The sequence below is a fragment of the Megalops cyprinoides genome, chromosome 21 (assembly GCF_013368585.1).
Source record: "Megalops cyprinoides isolate fMegCyp1 chromosome 21, fMegCyp1.pri, whole genome shotgun sequence".
NCBI classification, from domain to species: Eukaryota; Metazoa; Chordata; class Actinopteri; order Elopiformes; family Megalopidae; genus Megalops; species Megalops cyprinoides.
Genome location: NC_050603.1, coordinates 26,486,550 through 26,499,980, shown reverse-complemented (window position 1 = coordinate 26,499,980; position 13,431 = coordinate 26,486,550). Strand labels below are relative to the sequence as shown.

Below are 13,431 nucleotides of genomic sequence, written 5' to 3'. Positions count from 1 at the left end.
CTGTGATGGATTGGTGTCTTGGTCAGGGGTTGTTCTCATTAGTTGTCTACCTGGTGGCCCTGAGGTGCTTGGCCTCTTCATTGCTGCTTGCAGCTATATTTATTATCATTCTTCTGCCACTTTTCCAATCTTACCCATAAAACCATGCATCGGAAAGTCACCAGATTTGGTAGGATGGTAGAGGGTCATCTCCTGAACAATTGTGTACAATATGGCGTCCATAGATCACATGACCCGGCAGCCATCTTGGATTGAAATCACCATTTTCAAAAGCTCAGCCCCCTTGACCCATTTGACAAAAAGTAATGAAACTTGGTATACAGGTTCCCCTCCTCACAAGGAACAACTTTGCCTCTTGAACCTTTCAAGTCCGTCATATTGGATTTTGAACTAATTTGCATAATTATGATTTTAGCAAAAATGACATCTTCCCCTGAATGGTTGAGCTAATTTGCTTGAAATTTGAAACATGTCATCTTGAATCAAATCCCGACTTAAATTGTGAAGAAGCTGCTACATCAAAAAACTTGGCCGCTACAAGCCAATCAAGTTGCTTCATTTACTAATCAATATGCAAATTAGCCAATATCATTCACCGTTGCAGAATTTCATTCTGAAATTTGTTTTGCACAATGACAAGGCCTCACTGACAAGATATTCCAAATTTGAAAGCAATCCATCAAAAAACACAGTCTCCAGAAGCGCTCGAACACGCCCATTTTTAACCCAATTTTTAATTCGTGAAAAATATACTTAAAAATCATCTTCTCATGAACCGTACCTGCAACTGATGCAAAATTTCACTTGTAGGGCCTTTGGGGTATCTAAACTGTGAAAGAATAGTTGCTACATCAAATAACACAAGAGCTACGTGCAAATCAATTTGCAAAGGTCTCAAAATCAATGTTGAAAAATGATTGTGTTCAAGTGGGTATAAATTCTAGATAGTTGAAAGTGTCAATACTTTGCATTCTTCTATAAGCCCAAAGGTTGATTCTTCTGTATGAAAATTTTGTACACTGATGATGTGGTTTGGCTACCACATTGGATTTTATGTTACAAATTCAGTTTGTCCTCCTACCAAAACAAAACACTCGGAACTCCTGAAACTTAATAGGTATGGTTCTCCCTCTGTCAACAATCATCCCAATGAGGGAGAATGCCATAGGTCACATAATTTGGTGACCATCTTGAATTATCTGTAAGACTCTTAAATGTCAACTTTTCTTGAACTGTGTGGCCGATTGGCATGACTATAATGCATTCCCCGAGGCTTTCATAACATTCTTGGACGGTTTTATTAACAATGAGCCAATAGTTTTATCTTTCATCAAATTCTTCTTAACACTGGCCTGTGAAAATCTTCATCACAGACTTTTACTGCATGAAATTAAAGACCCCCAGACAATTAGCTTATTTGTGCTTGGATCCCGGAATTGCTGCTTGCAGCTATATTTCATAACTATGATCATTTATGCTAGAATGAATCTAAGCAGAGAGTTAGTCAGCATGTTAAAAAGGTAGAGTGTGCAAGTCTGGGAACTCTGAAATGGGCGTGGTGGCAGGGATGGCGGTTACACAGGTACAGCCTTACTCTAGCTCTAGTGGTAAGGTCTCTGGTTCACTGGGGGAATGACTGGGTGCTGATCTGTGTTTAAGGTCTAAGCATTGTAGCATCAGCCGCTGTGACTGTGACTGGAAAGACTACACTATTCATTAATGGCTCTTAGCAGAAACTCATCCAGAGCATCAGTTACAGGTTATTTATTTATTTTACAATGTTATCCATTTATACAGCTGGATATTTTACTGAGGCAGTTGTGGCTTAAGTACCTTGCCCAAGGTTACAGCAGCAGTGCCCCAGCGGGGAATTGAACTGGCAAACTTTCGGTTACGAGTCCTGCTTCTTAACCACGCTGACGTCCTGACTGTGCACTGACCTGAGTTGTAAGCATTCCTGTGTTAGTCACTGTGACTGGAAAGCTTGGTGCTGACTGGTGGTGTCTTCTGTGGGACAGACTGGGACAGGGAGAAGTTACTTGAAGCCTGGATGTCCAACCCTGAAGACTGCTGCCAGCGGTCAGGGGTCCAGATGCCAACGCCTCCGCCCAGCGGGTACAACGCCTGGGACACACTGCCCTCCCCCCGGACCCCCCGAACCACCCGCTCCTCTGTCACCTCACCTGATGAGATCAGCCTTTCACCTGGGGATGAGAGTGTGCCGCTGGTGAGACATCCCTACATCTTTTTAACCACGGTCCTGCCGATCTGAGCACTGTCATTTAACCCTGGTTTGACTATGGTCCTGTTGGTAACAGCACGCCAGATAGACTGAGTTTAACCAAGGTACCGCTGATCTTAGCACAGTCAGTTAACACTGGTTTAACCACTGTCCTGATTATCCAAGCAAGGTCAGTTAACCCCAGTTTAATCATAATCATAGTCCTTCTGATCCAAGCAGTCATTTAACAGTGGTTTAACCACGGTCCTGCTGATCTGAGCGCAGTCTGTTAAAAGAACCCCCCTCTTGATTTAAGTTACACAGACAAAACGCTGTGGAGAGAATACACTCTATTTTCAAGTCCTCAGAGTGTTTCATCTCTAAACCCTGGAGCAGAATGTAGGGCAGACTTTTTACTTCAACTAATAAGTTAGTGAGGTCACTCCAAAATATCTGCCTAGAATCTGTCTCACAATGTGTTTTTTGTCTGTTGTCTAAAAGACTATGCTTGTGCCTGACTTCTCACTCCCTTTAAGAGTTTCAAAGGTCAAACCATATTCTAGCACACTCAGCTCTTTCAGATATCAACCTCAGCATTGTTATGGAACAAAGCATTCTTTGTCATTGTGTATATTTCCTGGTGAGCCCATAAAAGAAAACTACTTTGGCTGTCTTTCAGCCACAGTTAGTTGTTCTAGCATTATCAGTTTGAGGACTTAGTTTTGAGAAGTTGCACTTTGTGTGCTTGTTAGGAGCTTTGTACATATACCCAACTTACCCTTATATACATATAAGAGGTTGGGTAAGAGGGCAGTCAGATTAGGTTTACTCTACTGGTAGTATTTGAATGTTAAAGTGGCTGTGGTATCCTAATTTCAAACACCTAGCTAAGGGTTTTAGATGCTAAGTTTGAGCAGTGACTGTTGAAACGGATGGTGGTCATATACAGTAGTAAACATGTCTTCATGCGTGCCCCCCCCCCCCCCCCCCCCTCTCTCTCTCTCTCTGGCAGTGTGGTATCTGCATGTGTGCCATCTCTGTGTTCGAAGACCCTGTGGACATGTCATGTGGTCACGAGTTTTGCAGAGGCTGCTGGGAAGGGTGAGTGTGGCGTGACTGAAAGTTTCTAGGTCCATCAAATCGTTCAGTTTATGTCCGATAATGACACATTCACATTCAAATGAATCCCTCAGCTCTGCCAGAACATCTTTTATCATGAAAATCCACTCCTTCGGTCTCCTTGACTCACTTGGATAAAAAAGGTGTGGATTGAACTCTTACTTGAAGTAAAGCCCTATTGTGTAATGCCGGTCAGTGTTCTATGCAGCACCTTTGATCTGCCTTGTAAGCCACACTTCCATCATGTCTCGTCTTTGTCTCAGGTTTTTAAATATGAAGATCCAAGAGGGGGAGGCTCACAATATCTTCTGCCCGGCCTATGACTGCTTCCAGCTGGTTCCTGTGGAAGTCATAGAGAGTGTGGTTTCCAGAGAGATGGACAAGCGCTACCTCCAGTTTGACATTAAGGTACAAGAATGGGACGAAGTGAGATGGGGGGCAGGGGGAAGGTATGCTTTACAGTGTTTCCCACACATAGACTTTACTTGGGCGGGCTGCCCAGGTATATTAACGGCCGCCAAAGTATATTTGGCGACTCATTTTAGCATTTTTTATTTTTATTTTTTTTTATCCATCCAAGAGAACTACGCCATCCACGATCGATTATTTTCTACCTGGAACATGGGCGGTGCCACACCGGCGCGAAATATAAACATTGAATTTAAAGATCCAATCAAAGTCAAAATGGAAGACAAACTAGAGAAGCTTATACTGTGTGTGTCAGGCTTTACAGAGTTGTATGACACCACTTCGAAGTAGTACCACAACCTCGCAAAAAAAAAAAAAAACGATGTATGGCACAAAGTTAGCATCAAGATGGGGCTACCAGGTTTGTAGATTCAGTGTAATAATTTATAGTTATTAGCTACTAGGGCTGCCCCCTAATAGTTGACTAAATGTTAGTCGATGAGAAGAGTCTTAGTCGACCAAGTTTTCAGTAGTCGGTTAGTCACAGAAAAAAAAACCCTCAAACTCCATTCGGGAGCTGCGCCTTGTCGTTAAAAAGTTTAGATTATGTCGGGCAGGAAATCATCCAAAGTGTGGGATCATTTCGAGCATGTAAAGGACGACCCCAAGAATGTGACATGCAAACTGTGCAATGCAAAGATTTGCCTATCATTCGTCGACCTCAAACATGTCTTATCTGAAACATGTAGGGGAGAGCCGGTACAAAACTATCACGGGATGAAAGTAACACTGCGATTTTCTCCAAGCCCATACAAGTCTGATATGCCTGACTGCGTCAGCATGTACAGCATGCAACACTTACCAGAACCCCGAAAAATCGTGTGGATACGTCATACTTTCGCAGAGTTATACCCGAGAAGCTGTTTTCCATCACGGAAAGTAAATTCACTCAAGTGGTAAGTTGTGTCTATTGTTTCATGTGTCATAGTCATGATCATTTGACAGATTAATTAGTACTTGAACACATGCTGAAGTTTGCCATATCAGAGTTTCTCAGTTTAGAAGCAAGTCAGGTTTAACTGTCAGGAGTCATTGTTGGGACGATTGTAACAGTTGTTTCTTTCGTCCCTCTACAATAACAACTATACTTATTATATTATTATACTGAAGTCATTCCACATTTGTACAAAATAGCACCTTGGTATTGATGGAACACACACGTGAATTGTTGATCACAATGAAAATTAGTTTCTGTCTGTAACGTTATCTTTTAAAATGACGTTTATCTGAAAAGTGTTACTTCCATCCCGGCTCTCCCCTAAGTAAACGTTATTATCCCTTCGTATGTAACTTATTTTTATTCAATGTAGCACGCTGTTACCATGGTTCATTATTTTTTCATTAGCGTTATTAAGCTTCTCATAGTGTACACTTACAGCATTTGCTGTATTTTTAACGTTAAGTCGCTGTTTTTTCAAAGCTAAAATTAGCTAGATTTTTTTCCAATCTAGTGTTCTAATCGCACCGGTTTTAGCATACGTGCTAAACAGCTAATCACACCGGTGTGACCGTACGTGTTGCAAAGTTAAGGCTATATGCAGCTAAATAAATGTCATATGCTCTATTAGGCTTATCCAAGTGTTCGTGGGGACTGGGGAAGCTAAATTACCTCGCTTACTGCATGTTTACCTTCATGTTCTGTTTTTCATTTATCATTTGTTTTATAAGTCATTGTGTTGGTGTTACAAGTTCATAAGTTGTATTATGTTATACTGTGTTGAAATAAATTAAAATGTTCAGTCTCCTTGCTGGTTGTTCCGACACATTCAGAATCATTACCACTGTTGCCGTTAGCATTGTCATTAACAGACGGCTCACTTCGTGTGTGCGCTTGTAAAATTTATATTTTAAAGGCTCATTTACGGTTTTGTATTTCTCTGTAACGTAGCACAGTGTTAACAAAGTTACTTATAACGTTCTTCCTCTGCCCTGGAACTCAAACCATTTTCTGATGTCCCAAAAAAAATATATTTAAATAATTAAATTAATGTCATTGTAGCGAAGGGCGAGAGCAGTCAACCCGCCCGGCCTTGAACCCGGGTCTACGGGGTAACAAACATGCGACTTTGACCGCGACGCCAAAGAGCCAGGCTCGTTGGTATTGGTACCCCGTAGACCCGGGTTCAAGGCCGGGCGGGGTGACTGCTCTCGCCCTTCGCTACAGTCATAAAGTGCGGCGATTAGCTGACTAATGGCTTGAACTAATGACTACTAGTTGACCAGGAAAATCTTTGGTCGGGGGCAGCCCTATTAGCTACATACCCGGCATACTCAGAAGCTTGCTACGTCCCTGGTTATTAGCTAGCTAGTTAGCTGCTAGCTAGCTTAGTTGTTCTGCCAAATCCAAACGTGACTATATAGTATTAACATTATAGAGCTACAAAAAACTCTATAGCTACCTAGTGTATTAGTATCCCTGCAAGCACACATACATGTCCGAGACGTCTATGCGATGTAGGGCTGTCCCCAATACCATTTTTTGGGCTCTGGAGCTTCGGTAGTAATCAATAGCGAATTAAATTAAAGGCATTAATTTTTAAGGATTCTGTTATTATACAGTATTGTTGTTTGTACAGTCATGCGCCGCTTAACGTCCATTCGGACAACGTCTGTTCGCATATACATCTGTAGTCCCATAAGGTTATAATAAAGTTTAAAAGCCCGATCGCAGAACCGGACGTAGTAAAGGCAACGCTTCCCGCACGCAACACGTGTATCTCATGTCTCATGGACATAAAGCGATTTCGCTGCCAGGCATATAATGGTACAGTACATAGTATTAGCCTACCGTATACTGTATATAGTATGGTGTTCGCACAACGTCCAAATCACATAACGTCCTATTTCACAAAACGTATCGTGGACGTTAAGCGACGCATGGCTGTATTGTTATTTGTTAATAAAAAACATTTTCCAAAAGCTTTGCTGTGTTTTATGCATGTTTGTAATCCCGAAGGGTTTGGTTGGAGGAGGTCCTATCTATGCACTTTTTGTGACATAATAACAGTTTGTGACAATTTCGCATTCGCATTGTGACAGTTCGCATTTATTGATAGCCTACATTTAGCAAAAAAAAAAAAAAAAAAAACAAATATCCGAATCCCAGAACTGAAAACCGAATACCTACCCAACAAAGAAATATCCAAATAGTCGAATATTCGGGTCCAGCCTTAATGCGATGTATGCCGATAGACCTGGAAGAGGTATTTAAAAGAGCGTTTGCTCATCTGGAAGCTGTCTCTGAGTCATCAGATTTGAATGTCTACCGTTTAACAACAAATTATGGGTAAAAGTAAAACATCCAAGACATTTTAAACATTAAAGATCCTGAGACAGCAACGTTTCGTGAACACATGTTCTACGGACTCTTTTTCTCCTTCGGCGAACTATCAGAGCAATTGCCAGGGCTTTTTCTGTTGTTTGCTGAAATACACGTTCAGCAAATTTGTTGAGATAGTAAGTACTGTCTTTGTCTTTGCCTTGTTTCTCCCATTCTCTACTTTTTAAAATAGCGCTTCCGTGATTACATATCTAGGACGCTTGTCATGTGGAGGACTGAACGGCACGTCAAGCCTATGCTGAGCGTTGCGTTGATGCCCCAACGCTAGTCATGTGTAAGCAGTTTAATTGTTATCTGACTTTGCTCGTAACTTCGAATTCTATGAAAGAAAGCGGCAACTATGCTGCGTTGGTAGCTACAAGACTCAAGAGTGTATTCATTTGACCATTGCGCAACATGCAGCAAAGTTGTCCTGGCTAAATATAAGAAAGATTAAGATTAAGTGCTCTGACAAACAGTGCCATCTTTGTACACACTGTAGTGTAGAGTGTTTTATCCTTAATTTTTTTTTTGTACTTTGTCTTATTCTTGCCATGTGGGTAGATGGAGGGGAAGGTTGGGGGGTTGGATCTGTGAAATATGTGAAATTAATAGAAATATTCAATAAATCAAAATATTATGTTAAATATGTGTCACACGTATTTGTTTGTTTGTCACATGTAGTAGACCATTTTTTTGCTGGCAGGTAATGCCGGCCCTTTCTGCTTTAGCACCTTGACGGCAGCTGCAGGTTACTTGAATGATGCCAGCGGAGATCTTCCACTCTGCATAGGCTCCAGCGGGAGCAGCAGTAATTGGCTGCATGTAAGGGTGTTAGAGGTTTGCACTTGTCCTGTCAGCACTCCTGCACCAGCATAAAGAGTCTTACGGAGAGACTAGTTTAATGTGGTATAATTAGAGATAACAAAGGGGGGGATGGGGTGGAAATATTAAAGTGAAAGCACAGTACTGTTCTTTTTGAGTGCAGCTGAAGATGTCTCACTGATGTTCAAGGGTGCGAGCCCATTACTGACAGTTTTGTTGACCTCATCTTGTTCTTTCTTGTGACTAACATGACCAATTCCACCTGCTCCCTCCATCTCTGCATCTGTGTGTGTAGCGGGCTAATTGTCCACTTCCTCTCCACATTTGCTCCTAATATCAGACCCAGTCATCTCTTAGAACCTCATATTGTTAAAAGATGTTTTCTGGGAAGGCTGCCATGACTAAAGTAATGACATGGTGCTATAGGATTTTCTCCTCCATGGCAGCTGGGAGGGCTCATCCAGTCAAGCTGCACTCATGCGCTGCCTCTTGTAGGCCATATTAGGAATGAGTGTTGGTGAAATTTCGCACATTGTTTCCGGATCAGTCACTAATATGATGTCATAGGTGGTTAATTAGCTGAAACATTCTCCTCCAGCCAAATGTGAAAAGGCTATTTGTGGTGCGAGTTTCAGTGACTTCATGGACAATTTAGCCATTTGTGAGTATCTGTGGAGAAATGGCCAGTGTTGGCAATGAGAATGACATCTCTTGCCTAGAGCCCTTGGTGACTTAGAGCTCTTTTGTTGTGCAGGATGCAAGCAGCACCAGACACTCCATAAGTTTCCATAGAAACATGATCCTTGTTGGGCAACACTGGAGGCCTGATTTATTGTTTCTGGGTCAGGTATTGGCAGGTCACAGCAAAGTGCTTGACTGTTGGCCATCAAAACTGAGGTGACTTTCAGTTTATCTTTACCCTGTTATGGAAGAGCAGCAGAACCGCATTACTGAGCAGGGCCCACCCATGCAGAAAATGAACTTATTTTATATTCAGCATGCCAAAAGCACCTGAGGTGCTACTGAGGTTTCTGCCATTTATAGACAGGGCTTCCAAGTAGGGATGGATATCGAGAACCGGAACTAAATTGATACTGGTTCCTGACTGGTCAGTACCGAAATATTGATAAGCTCCTGGATAAACAGTGCTGCTATCGGTATTTATGTAACGTTAATTCATTCTAACATAGCTGGCATTTTCAGATTGAATCTAGTGTCCATTATAGTGGCCTTGTCAAATTTTATTTTCAATTACGATTTTGGCTTCCAGTGATTATGAAAACAAGGTAATAAGAAATAAAACGATTATTGTGCCGCGTTATTTATTGAACTGTGTATATATTTATTTATTGTTTATTTTATTTATCTCATTTTTTTACATTTATTTTTTTATTAGTTTTTCAGTTGAATTATATTTAAAGTTCAAGAAAATCCACTGTTAATCCTTTCGTGCGTGTGGTCACACTGGTGTGATTTGCCGTTTAGTGCATATGCTAAAACCGGTGCGATTAGAACACTAGATTGGAAAAAATTCTAACTAATTTTAGCTTTGAGGAAACCGCGATTTAACATTAAAAATATAGCAAATGCTAACTGAAAACTATGAGAAGCTTAATAACGCTAATGAAAACATAGCAAACCATGTAATGTAACACATGCGCTATATAGCATAAAAAAGTTATGTGTGAAAGGGTTAAAAAGACAAGTTTTTTTTTTTTTTTTTTCAAGTTCAATAAATGCATGATGTTTCCAAAGTCAATGAGTAACCGTGTTAAATAATTGTGATCTCAATATTGACCAAAATAATCGTGATTATGATTTTTGCCATAATCAAGCAGCCCTGCTCTCCACTACCTACCTCTGCGTACAGGCCTCCTCAACACCGTCTGAAAGAGTGTTCTCCACAGCTGGGGACACAATCAGTAAGGAGAGATCTCAGATTCTTCCTGAGAAAGTCAACATGCTCATTTTCTTAAACAAAACCTGTTGATGTATTTTTTTGGGGGTGGGCCAAATAATACAGGAGAGATGCCAGAATTCTCCACTAAATTGTTCTATTTACATATCTTTACTCTTTATAAATGTTGTTTTTAAGTTATTTTCTTTATCTATTTATGTTACCTTCTGGGAAGCTCAAGGACTATAGTTCTTTGGTAATTTGTAATATTGTTTAAGTTTAGCTCCTGGTTGTGAAGCAGCATTAAGACACATCACCACCAGACATTTGTTGACCAGACAACAAGCAATTGTAGCAATTGCTCCTCCCTCATTATATATACAGGAAACTCAGGAATCAATTTAAATCGTTATTTCTGCAAAAAAGTAATAATAAAATAACTTGAATCTTTTCACATTTTTTCATGTTATGTCTGTATTTTTTGCACCAAATTATGGAGAGTAGTATCAATAAGAGTATTGATAAGTATCGGTATCGATAAGCAGTATCAATATCATTGTCGGTATCAGTAAAATCCTAATGATACCCATCCCTACTTTCAAGGGACGTTGACTGTGTGCGTGCTTCTTATGTCCAACTGAACACTTGCCCTGGGGTTTGTGTTGAAATAAATCTGCTTTCTGAAGGAGCCAAGTATTCATTTCAAGTAAGAAATTCATTTCAAGTACCAACCAGGTAAGGTATGGTATTAATTAAATGCAAACTGTTTGTATATACTTAGAGCACAAGTTCGAATATTCAATAGTCGAATATTCGACTATTTGGATATTGCGTTCGTTGGGTAGGTATTAGCCTACATTTGGCAAAAAAAAAAAAAAAAAACTATCAATAAATGCGAACTGCAAAATAAATTTTGTCAGCACGTTCTTGTACTATATTTATACTTTTAACTGCACTGTTAAAATGTGGAAATATATACCACCTCAGCTTGGGCACCTGACATCCCTCTCACTCACAGCAGTGAACGTCACGGCGATGGAAAAGTAGCCGACGATCGCCGAGCTTGTGCTTTGGAACTGGAACGGAGGGTCTAATTGTTTCGACTGACCCTAGCTTAGTTTGTCACCCTGTAAGGATGATAGCTGCAGCGATGCCACGCTTCTCTCTGCTTCCGGAGGGACGTGAGACCATTTTTAAATATCGCGTCTCAGTCAGCAGAGACGGCGATGAGTGTATAGGATGGGTTAAATGCAAATTTCGTTTCAGTATATGCGAGTACTGAGAAGTGACATTAGAAATTATAAATATAAATCTTAGCAATATAAATCTCCAATCTTAAATTTGTTGGAGCTAGTATGCTGTTTCTGCGCTGTTTCTTTGTCAGGCGTTGTCTCTGTTTAAGAGCCTATTATTATGAGAATTTATGTAGGTCTATAATTTATCCATGATAAGAAAAATTGTCACAAGCTGTTATTATGTCACAAAAAGTGCATAGATAGGACCTCGTTCAACCAAACCCCTCGGGATTACAAACATGCATAAAACACACCAAAGCTTTTGGAAAATGTTTTTATTAACAAATAACAATACAGCCATGCCTCGCGTAACGTCCACGATACGGTCTGTGAAATAGGACGTTATGTGATTTGGACGTTGTGCGAACACCATACTATATACAGTAGCCTATATGGTAAGTCAATACTATGTACTGTACCATTATATGCTTGGCAGCGAAATCGCTTTATGTCCATGAGACATGAGATACACGTGTTGCGTGCGGGAAGCGTTGCCTTCACTAAGACCGGTTCTGCGATCGGGTTTTGAAACCTTATTATAACCTTATGGGACTACAGATGTATATGGGAACGGACGTTGTCCGAATGGACGTTAAGCGGCGCATGACTGTACAAACAACAATACTGTAGAATAGCTACAGCCCTACATCGCATAGACGTCTCGAACATGTATGTGTGCTTGCAGGGATACTAATACACTAGGTAGCTATTGAGTTTTTGTAGCTCTGAAACGTTAATACTATAAAGTCACGTTTGGATTTGGCATAAGCTAGCTAGCAGCTAACTATCTAGCTAATAACCAGGGACGTAGCAAGCTTCTGAGTATGCCGGGTATGTAGCTAATAACTAAAAAGTATTACAGCCGAATCTAGATACCTGGTAGTCCCATCTCGATGCTAACTTTGCGCCATGCTTGTTTTTTTTTTTTTTTTTTTAAGCGAGGTTGTGGTACCACGTCGAAGTGGTGTTATACAACTCTGAAAAGCCTGACACACACACACACTATAAGCTTCTCTAGTTTGTCCTCAATTTTGATTTTGATTGGATCTTTAAATTCAATATTTATATTTTGTGTCAGTGTCGCGCCGCCCATGTTCCAGGTAGAAAATAATCGATCGCGGATGGCGTCGTTCTCTCGGACGGATAAAAAAAAAAAGATTAAAAAAAGGATAAAATACACCTGGGTAATCTGCCCAAGTAAAGTCTATGTGTGGGAAACACTGCTCAGACAACTCCATTCAGATAGACGTTGGAGCGGTTTTCTGGACTGCATAATAAGGCAGTGCACATCTTAGCCAGCATGCCTGGTGATTAGCCGGCCTACAGGCCACAGAGAGGAGCGGAGGGCGGGGAGAATGATTCATACTAGTGGTGGGCAAATCTGAACTTTTTTTTTTTCCAAAATCTCTTATAAGACGAGCGGATTCCATGGCCATTTTATCTGCTGAACACAAATCCAACAAGTTCTTGGACCTAAAATATAGTCTTGAACTGGTTCAGTTGACTTTTTCAAAATGATGGCAAAAAGTTGACTTTTTTGGGAAATTTCTTTACAAATTTACTACTGTTCCTTGTAATACATCTTTTTATAGGTTTTTCAGGTTGCTGAATTCAAAAATAAAGAAAAGGAATTAGAACAATTCAAGCATGTCTGTTGCCTGAAATGTGTAAAAAGTGGGTAATTTCTCCATTATTACAGTGTGAACATGCTACAGAAAAGCAGGATTTGCAACAAAATTATCACATTGTAAGTGCATTCATCAGTAGATTGTCAATATCACTTGTGATGTTGTCCTCTGGGTTGTTGTTCCTCCATACTGAATTTCTCCATCTTGAACTTTCCCTCTGCTGTTTTGACACGTCTCATCTGTCAAATGTCTGGGGCAATCGTTAGATAGGAAATTTCAGCTAAAAGCTGCTTCTCACTCAGTTCAGACAAATCATCCAAATTGTTTGGTGTCATGTGACCACCATGGCTTTTACAACTCTCCAGAACAGTCAATGTTTTGTTAGCTTTCTTCTTCTTCAGAGCTGCCTTCTTGTGTTGTGCCAATTTCTTTGTAGAACGTACTGTGGCAAGAAAGTCCGCCTCTAGCTTCTTTACTTGCTAGTTAATAGTTGTGCAGAAATTTTGATTTTCAAAATTTAATTGTTCAATATTTTTACCTGACCATTTACCAACACCCTTGATCTTTCTGATTTGTTCATATTTGAATACAGGGACCCCTGAAACATCATAAAAATGACACATTACACGCAATGGGTGTGGGACTTCTGATGCCTTTGT

At 40.4% G+C, this 13,431-nt stretch overlaps 1 protein-coding gene across 4 annotated transcripts in view; it reads left to right on the top strand.

The window, feature by feature from the left end:
* Positions 1-13,431, top strand: part of ankib1a (ankyrin repeat and IBR domain containing 1a) — an 87,383-nt gene that overhangs the window by 57,694 nt on the left and 16,258 nt on the right. For all 4 annotated transcript variants that reach the window (XM_036555332.1, XM_036555330.1, XM_036555331.1 and 1 more), the window contains exons 6-8: positions 2,019-2,227; positions 3,234-3,322; positions 3,604-3,748. In XM_036555332.1, the coding sequence (XP_036411225.1) occupies positions 2,019-2,227; positions 3,234-3,322; positions 3,604-3,748 (443 nt within the window). The remainder of the gene's footprint in view (positions 1-2,018; positions 2,228-3,233; positions 3,323-3,603; positions 3,749-13,431) is intronic.